The sequence below is a fragment of the Trichechus manatus genome, unplaced genomic scaffold (genome assembly GCF_000243295.1).
Source record: "Trichechus manatus latirostris isolate Lorelei unplaced genomic scaffold, TriManLat1.0 scaffold00080, whole genome shotgun sequence".
NCBI lineage: Eukaryota > Metazoa > Chordata > Mammalia > Sirenia > Trichechidae > Trichechus > Trichechus manatus.
In genome coordinates, this window is record NW_004444016.1 from 2,345,345 (window position 1) to 2,365,307 (window position 19,963).

Consider the following 19,963-nt stretch of genomic DNA (forward strand, 5'->3'; position numbering starts at 1 on the left):
AGTTGTGAGGATTTTTGTTTTCTTTATGTTGAGGTGTAATCCATACTGAAGGCTGTAGTCTTTGATCTTCATCAGTAAGTGCTTCAAGTCTTCTTTGCTTTCAGCAAGCAAGGTTGTGTCATCTGCATATTGCAGGTTGTTAATGAATCTTCTTTCAATCCTGATGCCCCGGTTTTCTTCATATAGACTCGCTTCTTGGATTATTTGGTCAGCATACAGATTGAATAAGTATGGTGAAAGGATACAATCCTGATGCATACCTTTCCTGATTTTAAACCATGCAGTATGCCCTTGTTCTGTTTGAATGACTGCCTCTTGGTCTATGTACAGGTTCCTCATGAGGACAATTAAATGTTCTGGAATTTTCATTCTTCACAGTGTTATCCATAATTTGTTATGCTCCACATGGTCAAATGCCTTTACATAGTCACTGAAACACAGGTAAAGATCTTTCTGGTATTCTCTGCTTTTAGCCAGGATCCATATGACATCAGCAATGATACCTCTCATTCCACATCCTCTTTGGAATCCAGCTTGAACTTCTGGCAGTTTCCTGTCGATGTACTGCTACAACTGCTTTTGAATGCTCTTCAGCAAAATTTTACTTGCATGTGATATTAGTGATATTCAATAATTTCTGCATTCTGTTGGATCACCGTTCTTTGAAATGGGCATAAATATGGATCTCTTCCAGTCGGTTGGCCAGGAAGCTGTCTTCCAAATTTCTTGACATAGATGAGTGAGCACCTCCAGTACTGCATCTATTTGTTGAAACATCTCAGTTGGTATTCCATCAGTGCAATCCAATCTGCACTGAAGGCACTGCAAAAAAAAAAAAAGGCTCCAGGAAATTGATGGAATACCAGTTGAGATGTTTCAACAAACAGAGGGGCATTCTGAGGGAACCTTAAAGTCTAGGTGGCACACTGCCTGGAGCACCTCCATGTCTGTCCTTGTCTGTCTCACCTTGCGGCGGCTGCTCTCTGGTCAAGCATGGCTTCCCCATGAAGAGAGCTTCCCCTCTTGGATCACCTTCCCTGCTCCCCTTCCTCTCTCCCAGCCCAGGGGTCCCTCCCAAGGTGCCTAACCCCACCACAGGGGAGGCCTTTCCTCTGAGGGCCCAGGCCAGCCCTGATGGAGAGGGCACGGCAGGCCACATACCACCTACCCCTCTCCCCAGGGCATCTGTGCCCCTAGATCTCCCTCTGGTCACACTAAGGATAGGCACTCCTGGGAAAACCAGCTCTAGACTTGTCATTACCCAGCGCACAGCTCTGTATGCATAATTCCCTGGGTCCCAAACTATCCGTGGCTCCCTAGTGCCCCCAAGATGCCATCCCTCATCTTGCAGTGGTCTCAGGCCCTGCATAATTTTGCCAAACGAGCCCCTCCTGTGGCATTTCTCATGTCCAGAGCCCATCCCTTGAGTACTCCTGTGTCTGCCCTGGCGTCATGCCCCTTCTCCCTTACTCCGTGCCGTGTCCCTCAGGCCTGGGGTCCAGCCTGCAAACATGCTTCCCTTGCCACCCCTTGTCCTGCCTTGGCACGGCAGAAACCCCACCCCACCCCCACCCCGCATGGCCATGAATGGTGGTTCCTCTAGAGAAATTACCCTGTGTGTCTGAGCTTCAGGGGCCTCTGAGCCCCTGTGGGTCCTGTCGTAATGCCGCTGAGGAGACCAGGATGGGGAGAAGGGTGCTGGGAGTGGGTCCCAGAGGGGCTGATGGGCAGATGGCTAGGAGTTACCTCTTGCCCGACTGTTTACAAAGCCAGACACAAACATCCTTAGTGACCTGGTCAGCTCTAGGCAGGGGTCACCACTGGACAGACATCCAGGACTTGGACTTTGCTCTGCTGACAGGTGCAGCCCAGACAGGAATTGCTGCCTGGCCAGAGGAAGTGTGTCTGGCCCTGTCCCCTGCCAGCCACAGGCCCTGTCAGATGTACCCTCTGACCCCGGGAACTGACCGGGACCATACAGCGTGCAAGATCCAGATCCCAGAGAACTACACAGAGCTGGCTGGCAGGGCAGGGAGAGCCTGATAAATGCAGAGGTGGGGCCCTGGTGAGAGGGGATGGGAAGGGAAGCTTACAGGCTGGTTTGAGGCTTGGTGTGCCGTGGTACAGGGCTAGGGGAAATTTGTGGCATGGAGAGGCCCACCCTGACCTGGAACCTGCTCACGTTCTTGCCCCAGCTGACCTCCCAGCCATCTTCCTTCAGGCTTTACTTCTAGTCACACCTCAGGTCTCTGACGCCCCATTTCCCCTGCAGCTAGAAGGGTGGGGGCCCACCATTAGCCCCTGCTTCATGACCTGGGACAAGTGGCTTACCCTCTCTGACCTTCATATTGATGTTGACTTTATCAATATAAGTGGGAATAAAATAGAACCAGCATCTTGGGGCTATGGGGATCAAATGAGCTAATTTAACAAGTCAGTTGCATAAGTAGTGTGGGGCACAGAGCTGGCCCTCAGTCAATGCCAGTTAGTGGTAGTGTCTCGAAATTTGAAGCACTGAGCCACTGCCTGGTGCCTAATACGTTTAGCTCAATATCTGTTAGCAGCGATTATTCAAGAAGCATGTGTTGGAAGTTTCTAGGATTTTCTGGGCCATGGTTCAGAGTTCTGAGCCTCACCACTGGGGGTTCTGGGTCTCTAGGTGGGATACAGGGTGGGCCTGGGCAAAGCCAGCTGGGAGCCATCCCACCTCTACCCATACGCCGGGGGAGAAATTACCCCCTTCTAAGCTGCCATTAAAGACCAGAGACTGTAGAGCTGGAAGCATCTTTAGAAAGGCCCTGTCTGCTCCTTGGCCATTGTACAGAGGTGGAGTGAAGGCCTCATGAAACCTCACTTGCCCACTGCCCACTTGCCCACTGCCGCCAAGCCTGTTGTGGCCCAGGCCCAGGGGCTGCTGGGGGGCGGGGCTGGAGGTCTGTGGGGAAGCAGCAGGGAATCCAGGCCCAGAAGGAATTGCTTCCCAGGGTCCAGAGGATAAGGAGCCTGCTGAGGAAGCTAGCTGTGGGGGCTGGGGGGAAGGGGGTGGCACAGCAGCTGTTCCTGAGTTCTCTAGCCCCTGACGGTTGGGTGCACACAGAAGGCAATCAAGGCAGCCTTGGAAATGCAAATTAAAGCACCTTTGAGGTTCCAGCCCCACAGCTGGTGGGCTAAGCAAAGCAAGGTAAAGTAAATAAAAGTGATAAAACCCAGGGCTGGTGATGCTCTGGGGAAAGGGGCACTTTGCAGGAGCATTGTCATTCCCAGAGAGCAGCCTGGCAGCTCTGAATCAGTGTGCAGTCTGTGGACCAACATGCCTACGGCAGGTTTAAAATCAGCTGCAGGGCAGAAGTCCAGAAAGGGAAACGCTTATACAAAGAAGTGTGCAGCACTACTCTTTAGACTGGGGCTGTTTGCCGTGCAGCAGAGGACCACACAAAAAAGTGCCACTGCTCCAGGCCCAGAATGGTCAGTGTGAGCCCTGGGCCACACCTGGGGCAGGGTGTCTACTGGCGCTGGCCCACGTGTTTAATCCCCAGATTACAGGCTGAGCATAGCATAATTCAGAACGCTTTGCTGGGCCTCACAGAGCACCACTCGGGAAGAACTTGACAGTGTGGCCAGCATGGTCGGGAGCTGGTATGTGGAGCGGGCACGGGGGAGGAGTCTGTGAGAAGATGACGTAGCACTTTGCCAAGTGGACAGATGGTGGAAGGGTGTTCCTGGCAGAGGGGACAGCCTGGGCAAATGCATGGTGGCAGTAAGTGTGTTATACGCACAGAAAGTTGGGAAGGTGAGGCTTGGTGAGAGCTGGAGTGGGGGACTCAGATGGCCAGAGGCCAGCAGGGTGATGGTGGCAGGGGCTTGTGTTCCCCACCCCCTAGCTCTGTGGTCCCGTGCCAGCCCTGTGCTAGGTGCCAGAGCTGGTGCAGGCCTTGGCCCCAACCTTGAAGAGCCTCCAGACAAGGCCTGGCCTCTGATCCGGAGAGGCAGCTGGGAGTGGGCCTGGGAGCGGTGATCTGCAGGCCTCTGGGAGGGGCAGGGCTGGAGCTGGGTCTTCCAGGGCTTCTGGCGTCTCATCCAGTCTTCATCTGCATGCATTGGTTGAGCTGGGACAAGTAGTGATAGGAGGGGGGCAGAGCCAGAGCAAGCCGGGGTGAAGAGTGTGGGTGTGGTCTGCAGACCCAGGCCCTAGCTTGGTAGTTGTGGGACCTCTGAGCCTTAATTTCCTCATCTGTCCAGAGGGCCCATGCCCAGCCCATTCCAGGAAGAGCCGGCACACACCTGCTTTCCTGGGGCGGCTGGCAGGCACAAAAGGCAGCCTTATGCCCCTTTGCATCCTTGACCAGCTGGGGACACAAGACTCTGCTGGCTTGCATTACCAAGGAGGTGGCTAGGGAGGAGAAGTGCCCACCTGCAGCCCTGGCCTTGCTCTGCGACCTCCATCAGTACCCAAGGTGGTGAGCTGGGAGTCCATGAGTCACTGTCACAGTTCTCCTGATGTGTGGTGGTGGTGCCAGGTTCATACTGCGTGCTGTTTTTTGCAGTTTGTTGGCTCCTGACCTCTGGGCCCCGCAGCCCTGTGGGTCTCCAGTACCCTGTGATGGTCAGGGCTGGGCTTGTGCAAGGTTGTGGCATGAGGCTGTCTCAGGATATCCTTGGGCCTCACCGAATAAATTGGCTCCGAATAAATCAGCAGTGAATAAACAGGAATGAAAGCCTTCCCTGTGTCTGCCTTCAGAGGGAGGTTTGAAGGTAGAGCCTGGAAGGGGGTGGGGGGGGACAGTGTTCAAGTTTCCTATTGGACCCTGATAGAATCAGGGCAGGACAGAGGAGGAGGAAGAGGAAAAAGGAGGGCTGTCTAGGCCTCACAAGCCTGGGGGAAGGTGAAGGATAGTGTGGTCTGAGAGGCCCACTGAGGAGGCCCGTGTCTGTGCCTCCTCTCTCCCCAAGTTCAGAGAGTGCTCTAGGAACCAGAAGGGCTTTGAATCTCTGCTGAGAGCCCAGTGTTGGCTGGCTGGCACAGAGCTGAGCTGACCTGAGAATGTGCTACCATTTGGAGACATTTGTCTTAATGTGCAGGACTGCAGCTGTGGTCAGGAAAGGGAGGCGCTTCCTGAGACTTGTACCCGAGGCACCTCCCTGCCATACCTGCCTCTGGGCCTGCTTCCCCCCTTCAGAAACAAAATTCCCATCAAGGGCTTGTGGGGCTCTGACATGAAGATTTCAGTCAGTTCCCGCCTATCCTTCCAGTTCTGGATCCCTGCCTCGCCTCGCCTCGCTGGGGAGGAGCAGCCTTTGCTGCTTTACATACTTGCTCTCCTAGACCCCAGCTGTTCCCCACACCAGGGGGTATAGGCTCAGGGAGGGGAGTGACCTGCCCAGGACCACACCACAAGTCAGGGGAGAGGGTGACCCAGTCCCGTTTGCGGCCCTAGGCTGCCCCCTGGGTGGCTGGGGAGCTGGCTCTCCAGTGTCCACCCCACTCAGCCCTGGCGCCCAGCTTCTGTAGAAATTGGCCTCAGATCTGGCCCCTGGAGAGAGTGAGATGGGGGTGGGGAGGTAGTTCAGGCCCCAAGTTTCTGAGGGTGGTGGGCCCCTCCACGTGCCACCTGGTGCCTAGGGGCCCCCAGCTGGTCTTCTAGCAGCATCTTCACTCAGGTTGCTCCTCTGCCTGAGAGCCTGCTGCTCCTGGTCACCAAGTCTCAATGACAAAAGAACGAAGCCAGAGGTCTACCTCTGGGACACATTGAGGCCTGGATGATGAGGCCTGGGGTTCAGCTGTCAGTCAGGGTTCCTTTAGGTCAAGGCCTTGTCTCTGCCTTAGGTCCCTCGTGAGAGGCCAGAGCAGGGCTTTTTTTTTTTTTTTTTTTTTTGCAGGAGTACTGTCAGCTGCAGGGAGAGGGAGTAGAGGTGCTAGAGAATTTCGTTGTCCTTGGAGCCCCTCCCCAGGCCATGGAAGGGAAGACCTGAGGGTCCTAGCTCCTGGGAAGGGGAGGGAGGGCTGGGAGCCGTAAGGGAGAACTGGCTCCTGGAAAAGGAAGAGAAATTGGGGCCAGAAGGGACCCCAGCCCCCTGCTGTGTCTGCCTGCCTGGGGTTTCAGTGCCCCCCCTCCCCAGAGGTTGGGCCTGGAGCCAGGAAGAGGGGCAGCTGGTCTCCTTGGCTACAAAAGCCACTTGCTGAAAAGCCTGAGCTCGCAGCCAGAGCTGCCAGCCAGGCTCTGTCCATTGGTGTCTCTAACTTTTACTTCATACATAGGGGAGACAGGCCTAGGCACCCTAGGGCTAGCACCCTTGGGCTGAACCCCTGCCTCTGCATTAAATAGTTATCTCACCCTTGTCCAGGGACTGGGTCCCTTCTCAGCCCCCAGAACCTTATGGTGAATAAGCAAGTGGGCTTCCGTCAGTGTTGAGGGGCTGAGACTTCGGGGGGAGGGGCCGACTTCACTGACTCCCACTCCCTATTCCAGACCCCCCTGAGAAGGGACATCTGTGCTGGGAGTCAGGATCCCAGGGTTTGAGGATTACCTGGATGTGTGATGTAGGCGATGGGTTTCCTTTTCCCACGCTGTTGTCAGGGTTTCTCCCCTGGATCCCAAGCCATCAGTCCCTCCTGGAGTGGGGGTTGGCCTCATGCTGGAGTTGCCCCAGGAGGGGGAGGTCCCCATGGCGGCCACCACCAGGCAACCCTTGGCTTTGTTAAACGTTCCTTGGGTACTAAGCGCTGCATCCACGTTATCTTCCTTACTTTTCCCATTCGATGCCCCGGAGATGTGATAGTTCCATTTTCTAGAGGAGTAAACTGAGGCTTAGAGCGATCGAGACTTCTCATGATGTGAGGGAGCCAGTGATCTCCCTGCCCTAGTCCTCCCTGCTCTGACCCACGGCCCTGCACCCACCCCACGCCAGTTCTCACAGGAGGGAACCAAGTGGGCAGGAGCTGGGGGAGCCGTGACCGCCAGTAACCCCAGCGAACGCCGGCGCCGAGCGGGTTAAGCGCTGGCGCCCAAGAGTAACCCCGGCCCCATTCAGCGCCGCCGAGTGAAACCCAAGCTCCTTTGCTGTCGGAGGGCGAGGCCGGGGCGGGGCCAGTAGTGAGGCTGTGGCGTGGCGCTGATTGGCCGTGCGGGCTCACCCCATGCGCGGCCCGTGGCTCGGGGGGCGTGGCCCGGGCAGGGTCGCGGGCTTTATTAAAAGCCTTGGGCGTGCTGACAGGTGGAGTCGGCACCGCGCGCGCCCTGGGTGGTGACGGGGCGGGCAGGGCTAGCCGCCTGGACGCCTCGAGGGGGCGCGGGCTGGGCCGCGGCGCCATGGACTGCACGTTCGAAGGTATTTCTTTGAGGAACCCCCGATCTTTTGTTACAGTCCCCCATCTCCGCTGCGGGCGATACATCATCCCGGTTTCCATGGTGGGGCTAAGGAACTCGGTCTGAGTAGGAAAGAGCTCTGGAGGGGGAGTGTAAGTCGCTGGCTCTCTGGGGAGGCTTGTGGACTACCTCTCCCCCGCCCCCGTCTTGTCAATTCTCTCCTGGTCCAGGGGAAGGGTTTGTGTACAGAGCCGACGCAGGACTGGGGTTTTGGAGGAAGAGGGTGGCTTTTCTCCAAGCTCTGCTCCTTCTTGAGAGGGGGTGGGGTGGGGGGAGCAGGAAGCCCGAGGAAGCAGGGAGAAAGGGAGTCTGTTGTCCTTCTGTGTGTCTGGAGTCCGGCCTGTTTGGTGGCCCTCCTTTTGGTGTCTCGAACCCACTGGTTCACAGTTCTGGATTCAGTCAGTTTTTCTTTCAGGGCTTCAGTTTCCCCATTTTCACAGGGGCTTGTGTGAACCGGGTGGGAGATTCTGCAGTTTGAAGCACTTTTGACCTGTATAATCCTGGAGGACTGTGAGGGTTTTTACGTGAGGAACCCAGAGAAGCTGAGCCTGATACCCCTTTGAGCTCCACTGAAGCTTTAGGGACCCCTCCTGCTGGGACGCCTGTCAGAGGGAGGGGGTCTGGCAACACCGAGCACCCACTCTGAGCAGCTGCCCTTGGGGCAAAGCAGCTGCCCAGAAGGGTCTGATCTCTGTTTTACAGATGAGGAAACGGAGGCCCACTGAAGAGAAGAGGTTGTTGGCCTTGGCCCCACCTCGAGTCTGGGGTGGGCAGGGGGCTGGGAGGGGCTCCTGGCTTGTGCTCATGGGCCCTGCAGAGAGAGCCCTTTGACCTAGTGACCCAGTGGGTGGGTGTCCTGAGCTGGTCAGAGGGACGTGGGCTGAGCTTTGCCAGGCTGCTGGCTGCCAGCTGGGAGAGAGGGCTGTGGCCAGGCTGGGGTGGAGGGGGAGGGGTCCCAGGCTGTACCAGGAGGAAGGAAGGACAGAGTGCACTCCCTTTGATGGAGGGGAGACCAAAGCCCCAAATAGCCAAGCCTGGTCCCACAGGGACTGGGTTTGTGCCCGGAACACACAGAGACACTCTGGTTGGCTGCGTGACCAGCAGCTGGCTTGGCCCTGAGCCTCTGTCTGTGCCACTGAGGAATGGGTTGGTGAGGGCAGCTTTGCTCCTGGCTTCCTGCGGGGTGGGGAGGGGAGGTACAGAGACAAAAGGCTGGGCATTTTGTAGACTGGGCTGAATCCCCTGTGGGTTCTGGCTCCTTGTAGCCAGCAGCTGGGGCATCTGGTCATGTGTGTCTGTAAGTCACTTTCTGCGGCTCAGTTTTCTCATCGTAGAGGGGCCAATGGTCACACCGCCTTCCTAGAGCCTCGTGTCAGGAGGATGATGGCCCAGCCCGGGCCTCCATTTCTAAATTCCATCTGTAAAATGGGCTGAGTCATGCCTCATCCATCGAGTGAGTTCTTGCCTTTGCCAGACTCATCATGCAGGAAGGCAGGAGGTGTCCTAGCTCTGAGGTGGGATCCTCTTGGGGGACTGCCCTGCCATTCCTCTTTGGGGACCCCATGCTGCCCTGGGAGGAATGGGGCACAGGACCCATAGTGGGGCTAGTCATGGAGGATCCCACCACCTCTCAGGGCCTTTAGCTAGTCTGCTTTTTGCTGGGCCTCTCTCTAACCTCTGTAAACTGTAGAGGGGCTTGCCCACTGCTCAGCAATTTATCAGTTCCCCTCTCAAATTTTGTGCCCAGAGGACCCTGCTGGACAGCCTTGAAGGAAAAGGTCAGGAGTGGCCAGCGGTGGGGTGCCAGCCTGTCACCCGTCTGAAGAGCCTCTGTCTCTTCCCACCTACTCTAGGTGGCCACTCTTCCCCTACCTTGGGCTGAGAGTAGAAGCTGCCTGGCCCGGGGCTCTCCCGGCCAACAGCCCTTGTCTGCACCCCTGCCCCCACCGAGGATTAGATGTGCTGGATCTGTGAGGCCTGCCCCCATTTCACAGATTGAGAAACTAAGTAGGGCCAGGGCAATGCTGTACCTGGGCCTCTGGACTCCCTTTGTCCTGGACTGAGTGGGTATGCTTCTTCACAGAGCTGGTCCTGGGGTGGAGGTGGTAATGGAGTATGGAGCGGCAAGGGAGGCAGGCTGGAAGGACTTGTCACCTCCTGAGCAAGCGCTTAGAGGCTGGATTGGAGCCCTCAGTGCGAGGCCTCTGTGAGTGTGTGTGTATGTGTAAGGGCCCAGGGATGGATGTTCTCTAGAAGGTATGCTCCCTGAGGGCAGGAGTAAAAATTCACCACTGTCTACATCAAGATATACAACATCTCCAGCTTCCCAGAAAGTTCCCTGGTTCTGGGTAGGGTATTTTTCCTGTCCTGTTCATGGTCAGGAACAGTACCTGGAACAGTGCCTGGAACAGCGTGTGGGCACTCAGTGGATGATGCTGGTTGAGTGAATGAGTGTGTGTGTGTGCTGTGGATGGAGGGTGTTAGCAGATGCCCAGACAAATACAGGGGTGTTAAGAGCTCAGACTCTGAAGCTGGCAGTGCCCCAGCTCCGCCCCACCGTAGCTGCAGGGCAGGTTAATGAGCCTTATGGATCCATGGTCCCAGCAAGGCACTGGCCTCCTCAAGTTGTTCCAAGGGCTTTTAGATGCACCTGGGGCACCAGGCCTCACTTGGGTGCCCAAGAAATGACTGTGGTCTGGGAGCATGGGCTTGTTTGTGAGGGTGGGCTTGTGTCCTGTGGCTATGCCCACAAATGTGGGCTGCATGGACAAGGGCATGGACACTGTATGGACACTTGCGTGTGCAAGTGTGTGACGATTGTCTGGGGCCAGCCCTCCCATTGCTGGTTCACACACATTTTCTCCTTCCCCAGACATGCTTCAGCTCATCAACAACCAGGAGAGCGACTTCCCAGGCCTGTTTGACCCCCCCTATGCCGGGGGCGGGGCAGGGGGCACAGAGCCGGCCAGCCCTGATGCCAGCTCCCCAGGCAGCTTGTCCCCACCTCCTGCCATGCTGGACTCCCCCCTTGAAGGCCTCCTGGGGGGCTCCAAGGCAGCAGCGCCCCTGCTGCTGTCTCCTCCCCAGACTACACCTACCCCATTAAAGATGTACCCATCTGTGCCCGCCTTCTCCCGTGGGCCTGGTATCAAGGAGGAGCCTGTGCCACTGAGCATCCTGCAGCCCCCTGCCCCACAGCCCCTGCCGAGAGCCCTGCTGGCTCAGAGCTTCCCAGGCCCGGCGCCGTCCACACCCCTGTGCAGCTCGGCCCCTATGCTGGGCTACTCCAGCCTGGCTGCAGGCTTCTCTACAGGTAAAAGGGGGTGGCAGGAGCACGGGGATGGACTGCCAGGGGCCTAGGAAGGAGGGCAGGGTCTGCTGGGGCCTGGAAGAGGGATTTGCAGGCTTTAGGAATTGAGTCTCCACTCTGCTGCTTGAGTGGACTGTCATGAGCAGTACTGTGGTACAGTTACTGTTGGATTAAGTATTGGCTCCCACTCTGCCAGGGGTGTCCCCATCAGTGCTGCCCTTCAAAATGCAAATGTCTGGCTGGACAGCTGGCCCATGTGCACCAGAGCTCCACTGTGCAGATGGGGAAACTGAGGTCCCAGGGAGACTCACTCGATGATAGGGACCTGAAGGGTGGGCTTAAGGTGGATTCAGACAGCCTATGCCTTTAGCCCCACCCTTCTCTCTGCAGGCACCCCTCCAGCAAGCGCTCAGCAGCTGCTGACTGGCCAGCCACAGGTTTCCCTGCCAGGGGCTCCCCCTGGCTCCTTGCACACCCAGGTCCAGAGTGCAGCCCCCCAGCAGCTGCTGGCAGCCACAGCCACACCCCCAGTGGTCCCTGGAACGACCACTGTGGCCTCGCAGATCCAGCAGGTCCCAGTGAGTAGATCTGGCCTGGGGTCAGGAGGGGAGGCTGCCCAGGCCCAGATGCGTGCCTCAAGCCCTGCCTCCCACCCCCAGGTCCTGCTTCAGCCCCACTTCATCAAGGCCGATTCACTGCTTCTGACGGCCATGAAGACAGATGTGGGAGCCACCATGAAGACGACAGGGATTGCCTCGCTGGCTTCTGGTGCTGCTGTGCAGACAGGGCCGTTGCAGGTGGGTGGCATGCACGGGGCAGAGAGGTGTGGGGCCTGCACACACACACATCACCTGCTAACTTGTGCTGGTGCCTGCAGACCCTGGTGAGTGGTGGAACCATCCTGGCCACAGTGCCACTGGTGGTGGACACGGATAAGCTGCCCATCAACCGGCTGGCAGCCAGCGGGAAGGCCCCTGGGGTGTCCCAGAGCCGTGGTGAGAAGCGCACGGCCCACAACGCCATCGAGAAGCGCTATCGCTCTTCCATCAACGACAAGATCGTAGAGCTCAAGGACCTGGTAGTGGGCACTGAGGCGAAGGTGCGGGCGAGGGCCTGGCCAGGGTATGGCTGGGTGACCAGGGTGGGTGGGGTATCGGGGTCCAGAGGAAGAGAGGATTGGGGCTGCACCCTAGACTGATGGAACTTGACAGGTAAACATGATGGAGGGTCTTCTGTTTGCCAGGGGCTGCTCTAGGATGTGGGGATGCAGCAGTGAGAAAGACAGACACAGATCCTGCCTTCAGGGATCTGTGGTCCCAGCGGGGCAGACGGACGGTGAGCAGGACCAATAAGTCAGTGTGAGAGGACACCAGAGGGGGCTGAGTGCTGCAGAGGAAAATAGAGCATGGAACGGGATATGAGAGTTGGCAGGTCTAAATTGGAGTTGGGGGAGGAGTCAGGGAAGGCCTCCCTAAGGTAATGTATATGCAGAAACGTGGAGAAGGCAAGGGAGTGGGGATAAAGAAATTAGTAATAGTAACGGCAGCTAGCCAAGCACTGTTCTATGCATCTTACATGTTACCCCTTCTGCCGTCCTGGGAGGTAGGTATGACTAGGGGAGAGGCAGTCCATGTAGAGAGAACAGCAAAGGCCCTGAGGCAGCTGTGTTGCAAAGCAGTCCTGCCCTCCTGCGCTCTCTCCCTCCCACCCCTTGCAGCTGAATAAATCGGCTGTCTTGCGCAAGGCCATCGACTACATCCGCTTCCTGCAACATAGCAACCAGAAACTCAAGCAGGAGAATCTGAGTCTGCGGACTGCTGCCCACAAGAGCAGTGAGTCTTGGCCTTGCTCTCAGCCCAGGCCCCGCTACCAGTCCTGGCTCCACCCCTGGCCCTGCCCTTGGCCTCAGGCCCTGCCTCTAACCCAGACTCCTGGCCCTGTCTTGGCCCTGCCCCTGGCTAGGCCTGGCCTCTTGCTCTGGTCCCTTGGCCCCACCTTTAGCTCTGGCTCTTCCGCTGGCACTAATATGGCCTCTGCCCCAGCTTCCAGGGCCTCAGGAGCTATGCCAGCTCCCAGCCCTCACTACCCAGGGCCCTGAACTGATTTGGGTGGGTTGGGATATTTGGCCTTCACCCCCAGCCCTGCTCTTTGCTGGACTACAGAGTCTCTGAAGGATCTGGTGTCCACCTGTGGCAGTGGGGGAAGCACAGACGTGCCCATGGAGGGCGTGAAGCCGGAGGTGGTGGACGCACTGACTCCCCCCACCTCGGACGCTGGCTCACCCTCCCAGAGCAGCCCTCTGTCCCTTGGTAGCAGGGGCAGTGGTGGTGGCAGTGGCAGTGATTCGGAGCCAGACAGCCTGGTCTTGGAAGACAGCCAGGTTGGGCCTTGTGGCATTGTCCCCTCCCCTCCCCTCCCCGACTGAGCCCCTCTGAGCCCCAGTGCATGGTCATGGGGAGACCCTGACAAGATCTTGTCCCACCTCCTACTTCATAGACAGAAATTTGAGGCCTGGAGCCAGGCAAGGCCCTGATCCCCCTCCCCAGCCCCAAGCTCTCGGGGTCATTCTTACTCTGCCCTCACTACCCTGCCCACCTCACCTACCAGGGGAAGCCTGCGCCGCCGCCTCCACGCAGCCGGGGCTTGCTGGACCGCTCCCGACTAGCCCTGTGCGCTCTCGTCTTTCTCTGTCTGTCCTGCAACCCCCTGGCCTTCTTGCTGGGTGGGTGGGGCCTCCCTGGCCCCCCAGGCCCCCCAGACGCCACCAGTGTCTACCATGGTCCTGGGCGCAACGTGCTGGCCACCGAGGGCAGAGGTAAGAGCAGGCTAGCCTGGGCATCTTTGGGACAGAGGTGGACAGGGGCACTCTTGGGGTTAGACCCCAAGCCTGCAGGCTTGGGGCTCTGCATTTCCCTGGGAGCTGTGCCTGTAGCTCTGCCTTCCGCCCCTAGATGGTCCTGGCTGTGCCCAGTGGCTGCTGCTCCCACTCATCTGGCTGATTAATGGGCTGCTGGTACTAGGCTCCTTAGCGCTCCTTTTTGTCTATGGAGAGCCAGTCACACGGCCGCACTCGGGCCCCGCTGTGCACTTCTGGAGGCATCGCAAGCAGGCCGACCTGGACCTGGCCCGGGTGAGGGCTGGCCCTGGGACAGTAAGCAGGGAGGGGCCTGGGCGGCACCAGGCCCCCAGCTCTGGGAAGAGGGGGTCACTCTGTCCTCTGCCCTCTGTGCACACCAGCTGTCTGCCCTGTTCTCCCCACTCTTGTCTACCCCTCAGACCCCCTGGGGCCCAACTACCTAGCCTAGTGCTGCTGGGTGGCCTGGGCCAAGCCGAGCATGCCCAGTTTGGTGACGGGGAGCCCAAGCCAAGGGAACTGCAGAGATAGTGGAGCTGTGTCCTTGGGTGTTCTATCTCCACCCTCTCACCCAGCAAACTCATATCCCCAGGGAGACTTTGCCCAGGCTGCCCAGCAGCTGTGGCTAGCCCTTCAGGCACTGGGCCGGCCCCTACCTACCTCCCACCTGGACCTGGCATGTAGTCTGCTCTGGAACCTCATCCGCCACCTGCTGCAACATCTCTGGGTGGGCCGCTGGCTGGCCAGCCAGGCAGGGGGCCTGCAGAAGGATGGCTCCTTGCAAGCAGATGCACGTGCCAGTGCCCGGGATGCTGCCCTGGCCTACCATCGACTGCACCAGCTGTACACCATGGGTATGGCTGGACATTAAGCGGGCCGAGGGGCTCCCTCCCCCCCTCCACCCCCTCCCCGACCCTGGCTCAAGGCCCTGCCTATTCCCAGGGAAGTATACTGGCGGGCACCTCGCTGCCATCAACCTGGCACTGGGTGCTCTGAACCTGGCTGAATGCGCAGGGGACGCGATGTCCGTGGCAACGCTGGCCGAGATCTATGTGGCAGCTGCCCTGAGGGTCAAGACCAGTCTCCCTCGGACCTTGCATTTCCTGACTGTGAGTGGGTGAGGGGCTGGTGGTGAGAGGGCTACGGCTGACCTTGGCAGCTCTGACCAGTAGCTCCCTGGCATGGGGCTGCCCAGGACAAGGAAGCTGTTATGGGGTTGAGGCCGGGCCTTGGCCTCAGCCCAGTGCCTGGGTCCAGTGTGACCACTCAACTCCTCTCCCCCACAGCGCTTCTTCCTGAGCAGTGCCCGGCAGACCTGCCTGGCGCAGAGTGGCTCCGTGCCCCTTGTCATGCAGTGGCTCTGCCACCCTGTGGGCCACCGCTTCTTTGTGGACGGGGACTGGGCTGTGCACAGTGCCCCGCGGGAGAGCCTGTATAGCTTGGCCGGGAACCCAGGTGTGCTCTCATCCCATCCCTTGTCTGCCATTGCTGTTCCTTGTCCCCTGTCCCCCATCCGTCACTCATCCCCACCACTTGCCCTGTCTCTTGTCCCCCATCCGATCCCTTGCCCCCCATCCTCATCCCTTGTTCCCCATATCTGTCCCATATTTCCCGTCCTGCATCTTCGTGCCCTGTCCCTATTCCATCCTTCATCCCCACCACTTGCCTCATCTCTTGTACTTTGCCCCCCCTTCCTTGTCCCCCATTCCTCATCCTTGTCCCTTGTCCCCCATCTCTCATCCCTGTGACCTGTCCCTTGTCCCCCATCTTCATCCCTTGTCCCTCATCCTGTCCTTCATCCCCATCTCTTGTTCCCTGTCCCCATCCCCTGTCCCCATCCCTTGTTCCCCATCCCTGTCCTTCATCCTCATTCTCGTCCCCTAATCCTTGTCTTCATCCCTCCACACCATCCCTCATCCTGTGCCTCCACCCTGTCCTTCATCCCCAGCGTCTCAGGGTGTCCCTGCCCACTCCATCCATCCCCGTCCCATCTGTTGCAGCTGTAGGGGTTGCAGGAAGGGGGAGGCCCGGCTGGGTCTTTCTTAGCTGGGGCACTACAGAAGCGAACCCTGAGATGAGGATTGGACGGCATTTGTTTATTTGGGAAGTGGTCCTAGGAAGCACCAAGTGGAGTGAGGAAGTGAGACTGGGAGGGGTATCCAATAGACTAGACGACTCCCGAGGAAGAAGGGCTAAGACTCAGGCCTGCAGGTATCTCCTGGAAAGGCGGAGAGCACCTCAGTGGTATCCTGTATAAGAGGAGGCGGGCAACTTATCCACCAACTCCTGTCTGTCGCTGGCCATGCTCTGTGGCATTTTGGAGTGTAGGTCAAGCCGCCCACGTGTCCAGGAGAAAGTCTGGGTGTGTAGAGGTAAAAGTGGGCACCAGTGGTCTGCTGTGCCCTGCCCCCACCCTCACCTCTTCTCTCCTTCCCCAGTGGACCCCCTGGCCCGGGTCACTCAGCTGTTCCGTGAACATCTCCTGGAGCAAGCTCTGAACTGTGTGGTCCAGCCCAATCCTGGTCCCGGATCAACTGGTGGAGACCAGTAAGTGTCCCTGCCCCCTTCCACCTGGAGTCCAGGAGGAGCTGTGTCCAGGGACCAGTGTAGGTGGACCGGGTCTGGCCATTGCCCCTTGCTGTGTATCCTCAGCTGTAATCTTCCCTTCTCTCCACGTCTCAGTTTCCCCACCAGCAGGCAGGAGGAGACAGTGGAGGAGGGGGAGGGAACCCTGCCGCCTGTCTTCACAGCCAGCCCTCTCCTGCTGCAGGGAATTCTCAGATGCCCTTGGGTACCTGCAACTGCTCAACAGCTGTTCCGACGCTGCTGGGGCTCCTGGGGCTCCCGCCTGCAGCTTCTCCATCAGCCCTGGTGAGCCCTCAGCCCCTCCCCCTACAGTAGATGCAGTGTTGCTGAGGGCTCAGGGGGCTTTGCAGTGGTGGGGAGAGGTGCTGGTAGTGTGGGGCCTCTCCCCAGAGACCCTCCCTCTTCTGCAGGCACTGACCCTGTGTCCAAGTGGTGGGCATCACTGGCTACTGTGGCAATCCATTGGCTGCGGCGGGACGAGGAGGCAGCTGAGCAGCTGTGCCCACTGGTGGAGCACCTGCCTCGTGCCCTGCAGGAGTCCGAGTGAGTGCTTCGAGCTGCCCACTGCCCTGCTGCCTGCCATCAGCCCCATGTGATAGGGGCTGCCCCCCCTTTTCCATGGGCAGTGGGGGCTCACTGAGGGCCAGGGGCCCAGCCTGACCACCCCTCCTCCCCCCCCGCCCACAGGAGAACCCTGCCCAGGGCGGCCCTGCACGCCTTCAAGGCTGCCCGGGCCCTACTGGGCCGCAGTAAGGCAGAGTCCATGCCGGCCAGCCTGGCCTTCTGTGAGAAGGCCAGTGGGCACTTGCAGGACAGCCTGGCCACCATGCCAGCTGGCAGCTCCATTGACAAGGTGAGGGGTGGGGCTGGGGGGCCTGGCAGGTCTAGGGGTCGTGGCCTTTCCACAGGTCACAGAAGTCCACAGGGTTAACCCAAGTAGAACAGGACTGGGGGTCTGGCTGACCTTTCTTTTTGGCTAAGGCTTGGGCCATGGGTTCAGGGAGGAGAGACCCTGCTGCCTTACCACAATGTCCCTACCCCCAGGGCACAGGTGGCAGGCACGGGGGCCTGGAGAGGCGGGTGGCCCCGAGGTGCATTGCTGTTGCATTGCACGTGTGTGGCGGGTGCAGTGCCTCAGCAGTGCAGCCCGGGGCTGGCCCCTGGCGCCGTGGGTCACCCCACTGTGCTCTGAGCTGGGCCTTCCTGACCCTGCCCTGTCCACCCCCTCAGGCCATGCAGCTGCTTCTGTGTGACCTGCTGCTGGTGGCGCGCACGAGCCTGTGGCAGCAGCAGCAGCCACCGGCACCAGCTCAGGCCTCCCCAGGGGCAGGCAGTGGGCCCCAGGCCTCAGCCCTGGAGCTGCGTGGCTTCCAGCAGGACTTAAGCAGCCTGCGGCGACTGGCCCAGAGCTTCCGGCCCGCCATGCGGCGCGTGAGTGCTGGGACCCTCGCCTGGTTATGGGGGCGGGAAGGGTGGCTGCGGCCAAGCCCTGACTCTCCTGGCATTTGCCCACCCAGGTGTTCCTGCATGAGGCCACAGCTCGGCTGATGGCAGGGGCCAGCCCCACACGGACCCACCAGCTCCTGGACCGCAGTCTGAGGCGGCGTGCCGGCCTGGGCGGCAGAGGAGGTGAGCGGTGCCGTGAGGAGGATGTGGGGGGTTCCCTAAAGCCCTCCTCCCAGAGGGATGAGACAGGAGGTTCTTACTGAAGATTGTCTGCATGTGGGCAACCGACATCTGTGGGACACAGCTGCCCATCTTCAACGGGGCAGGCCCCGAGGCCTAAGGTGGGCTGGGGAGAGCGACCTTGGGGAGTAGGACCCGCGATCCCCTTGGGGCCTGGGAAGACCACCCTCGGGCAGCAGTGCCTGTGCTACCGGGTGGTCTTTTGGGGTTGCGGCCCCGCCGCTAATGCAGCCCCTTACCCAGCTTTGACGCAGCCCTTGTGCGCAGGCGTGGTGGCAGAGCTGGAGCCGCGGCCCACGAGGCGAGAGCACGCAGAGGCCCTGCTGTTGGCCTCCTGCTACCTGCCACCTGGCTTCCTGTCGGCACCCGGTCAGCGCGTGACCATGCTGGCCGAGGCGGCACGCACGCTTGAGAAGCTCGGCGACCGCCGACTGCTGCACTATTGCCAGCAGATGCTCCTGCGCCTGGGCGGCGGGACCACTGTCACCTCCAGCTAGACCCTGGGGGCAGCGTAGAACCCAGGCGGCGGCGTCCTCACCTGGAGCCATGCTAGAGGCAGCTCTGGAGACCCCGGTCTATCTCCAGCGGTTCACCCTCAGGCTGCACTGTGCCTGGGGTGACAGGAGGCCCGCGGAGATCTTTGTCTCTGGCCCTGGGAGGCTGGAGTGGGCGCAACCCCACCGCCCCGACTGCACCCCAGCTGTACAAGTGGTAACTGAAAGGTGCTTACCTCTGGTGGCTGCTCTGGGGGTTGCAAGGGCAGAGGGCAGGAGCCTTGTTTCACCCCATGCTCCCCCGGCAGTGGCTCTTTTCCTGTTTAGAGGGAAGAGGGGTCGACTGGGCTGTCCTGGCCAGCATTGCTTCCCTCCCCTCTCTGGGAAGACTTGTACATAGTGTACATCATCAGGGTGCATCTGCCTCCTGGCCTCAGAGGCTCACGTGCTTTGTCCTTTGCAGACTTTATTTTCATAGGTTGAGAAGTTTTGTACAGAGAATAAAAAATGAAATTATTTATAACTTAAGTTTGGAGTATGTCCTTCAGTTGATAGGCATGCCGACCAGTAGGGGGTCCTTTGGGCAATCGCTTCCCCCAGCATCTAGGCAAAGGCTTCCCATCCCCATAGGGACAGTGGTGGGGCCCTGTCTTGCGTTTGATGTTGTTATGAGGGTCCTCACTGTATGACCTCCAGTTAGTCCTCCCCCATGAAGCTCTGGGCCACATCTTTGGGCTGTATCAACCCCTAACCCTTAAGGCTTTGATGGTCTCAGTTGTCTCTACCCACCTCCCAGCTTCAGCCCCCATCAGATCTGGGGTTACAAGGGAGGATGAACTCAGTGTCCTCGAGGGTTTGCCTTGGCAGGAGGAGCTACAACCTGGGTCTTCCTGTATGTCTGGGTGTCAAGTCTCGCCTTCCTCCACGCATCCCCTAGTCATCTCACACACCCAAAGTGTTGTACCACCATCACAATGGGACCCTGGGACCACATGGGGGTGATGACCTGGTAGCAGGGGCCTGTTACCTGCTCCTACGGGAATAGCCAAGAATCCCTGATTCGGCATTTGTGTCCCCCTGAGCCTCTTCCTCCACTTCACCCCCACCTAAAGCCTGGCCCCTCTCCCAGGGAACTCTTGCCAGAAGCCACGGGCTGCAGACTTCCAAAACAATCGTCGTATCTTTATTGACTTTTTTTTTTTTCTGAATGCAATGACTGTTTTTACTCTTAAGGAAAATAAACATCTTTTAGAAACAGCTCGATACACACAATCTTCAGTGTGAAGCAATATACTAATAAGAACACTAGTCGTCTTAACATTTACAGTCTTCATATATATTATATATATGTATATGTATACATATATATACACTATATAACGAGGCCAGATATAATACACACGTTTACCATTTTACAGTCATATATACAAGAAGTCACTAGGGTGGCCCGGTCTGGGAGCTGCATCAGGCCTATCGAAGCGTGGACAGAACTGAGGACACAGGCGGACGGACTGGCAGGGGCTGGCCAGGCCGGTGGAGACTGCGTAGGGAAGAGGCATTGTGGTAGCCCCATCCCCCGCAAGGGCCCGGTTGGGGCTCTGTGGTGCAGGGCCCACGACGCACAGCGCGACACATGGGAAAAGCGAGCATGTTCCCAACATATATACAT

General features: G+C 58.7%; 1 protein-coding gene across 1 annotated transcript in view; it reads left to right on the top strand.

Moving 5' to 3' along the window:
• The window catches only part of SREBF1 (sterol regulatory element binding transcription factor 1), a 23,366-nt gene extending 4,104 nt beyond the window's left edge, over positions 1–19,262 (top strand). Inside the window, exons 2-20 of the mRNA XM_023735550.1 lie at positions 7,213–7,326; positions 10,237–10,677; positions 11,065–11,252; positions 11,334–11,471; positions 11,552–11,773; positions 12,392–12,506; positions 12,837–13,054; positions 13,282–13,489; positions 13,626–13,804; positions 14,121–14,382; positions 14,471–14,637; positions 14,815–14,983; positions 15,967–16,075; positions 16,299–16,399; positions 16,525–16,657; positions 16,802–16,967; positions 17,345–17,545; positions 17,632–17,743; positions 18,068–19,262. Of these exons, the coding sequence (XP_023591318.1) occupies positions 7,213–7,326; positions 10,237–10,677; positions 11,065–11,252; positions 11,334–11,471; positions 11,552–11,773; positions 12,392–12,506; positions 12,837–13,054; positions 13,282–13,489; positions 13,626–13,804; positions 14,121–14,382; positions 14,471–14,637; positions 14,815–14,983; positions 15,967–16,075; positions 16,299–16,399; positions 16,525–16,657; positions 16,802–16,967; positions 17,345–17,545; positions 17,632–17,743; positions 18,068–18,297 (3,473 nt within the window). The 3' untranslated portion in view covers positions 18,298–19,262. The remainder of the gene's footprint in view (positions 1–7,212; positions 7,327–10,236; positions 10,678–11,064; positions 11,253–11,333; positions 11,472–11,551; positions 11,774–12,391; positions 12,507–12,836; positions 13,055–13,281; positions 13,490–13,625; positions 13,805–14,120; positions 14,383–14,470; positions 14,638–14,814; positions 14,984–15,966; positions 16,076–16,298; positions 16,400–16,524; positions 16,658–16,801; positions 16,968–17,344; positions 17,546–17,631; positions 17,744–18,067) is intronic.
• Positions 19,263–19,963: the final 701 nt, after the last annotated feature.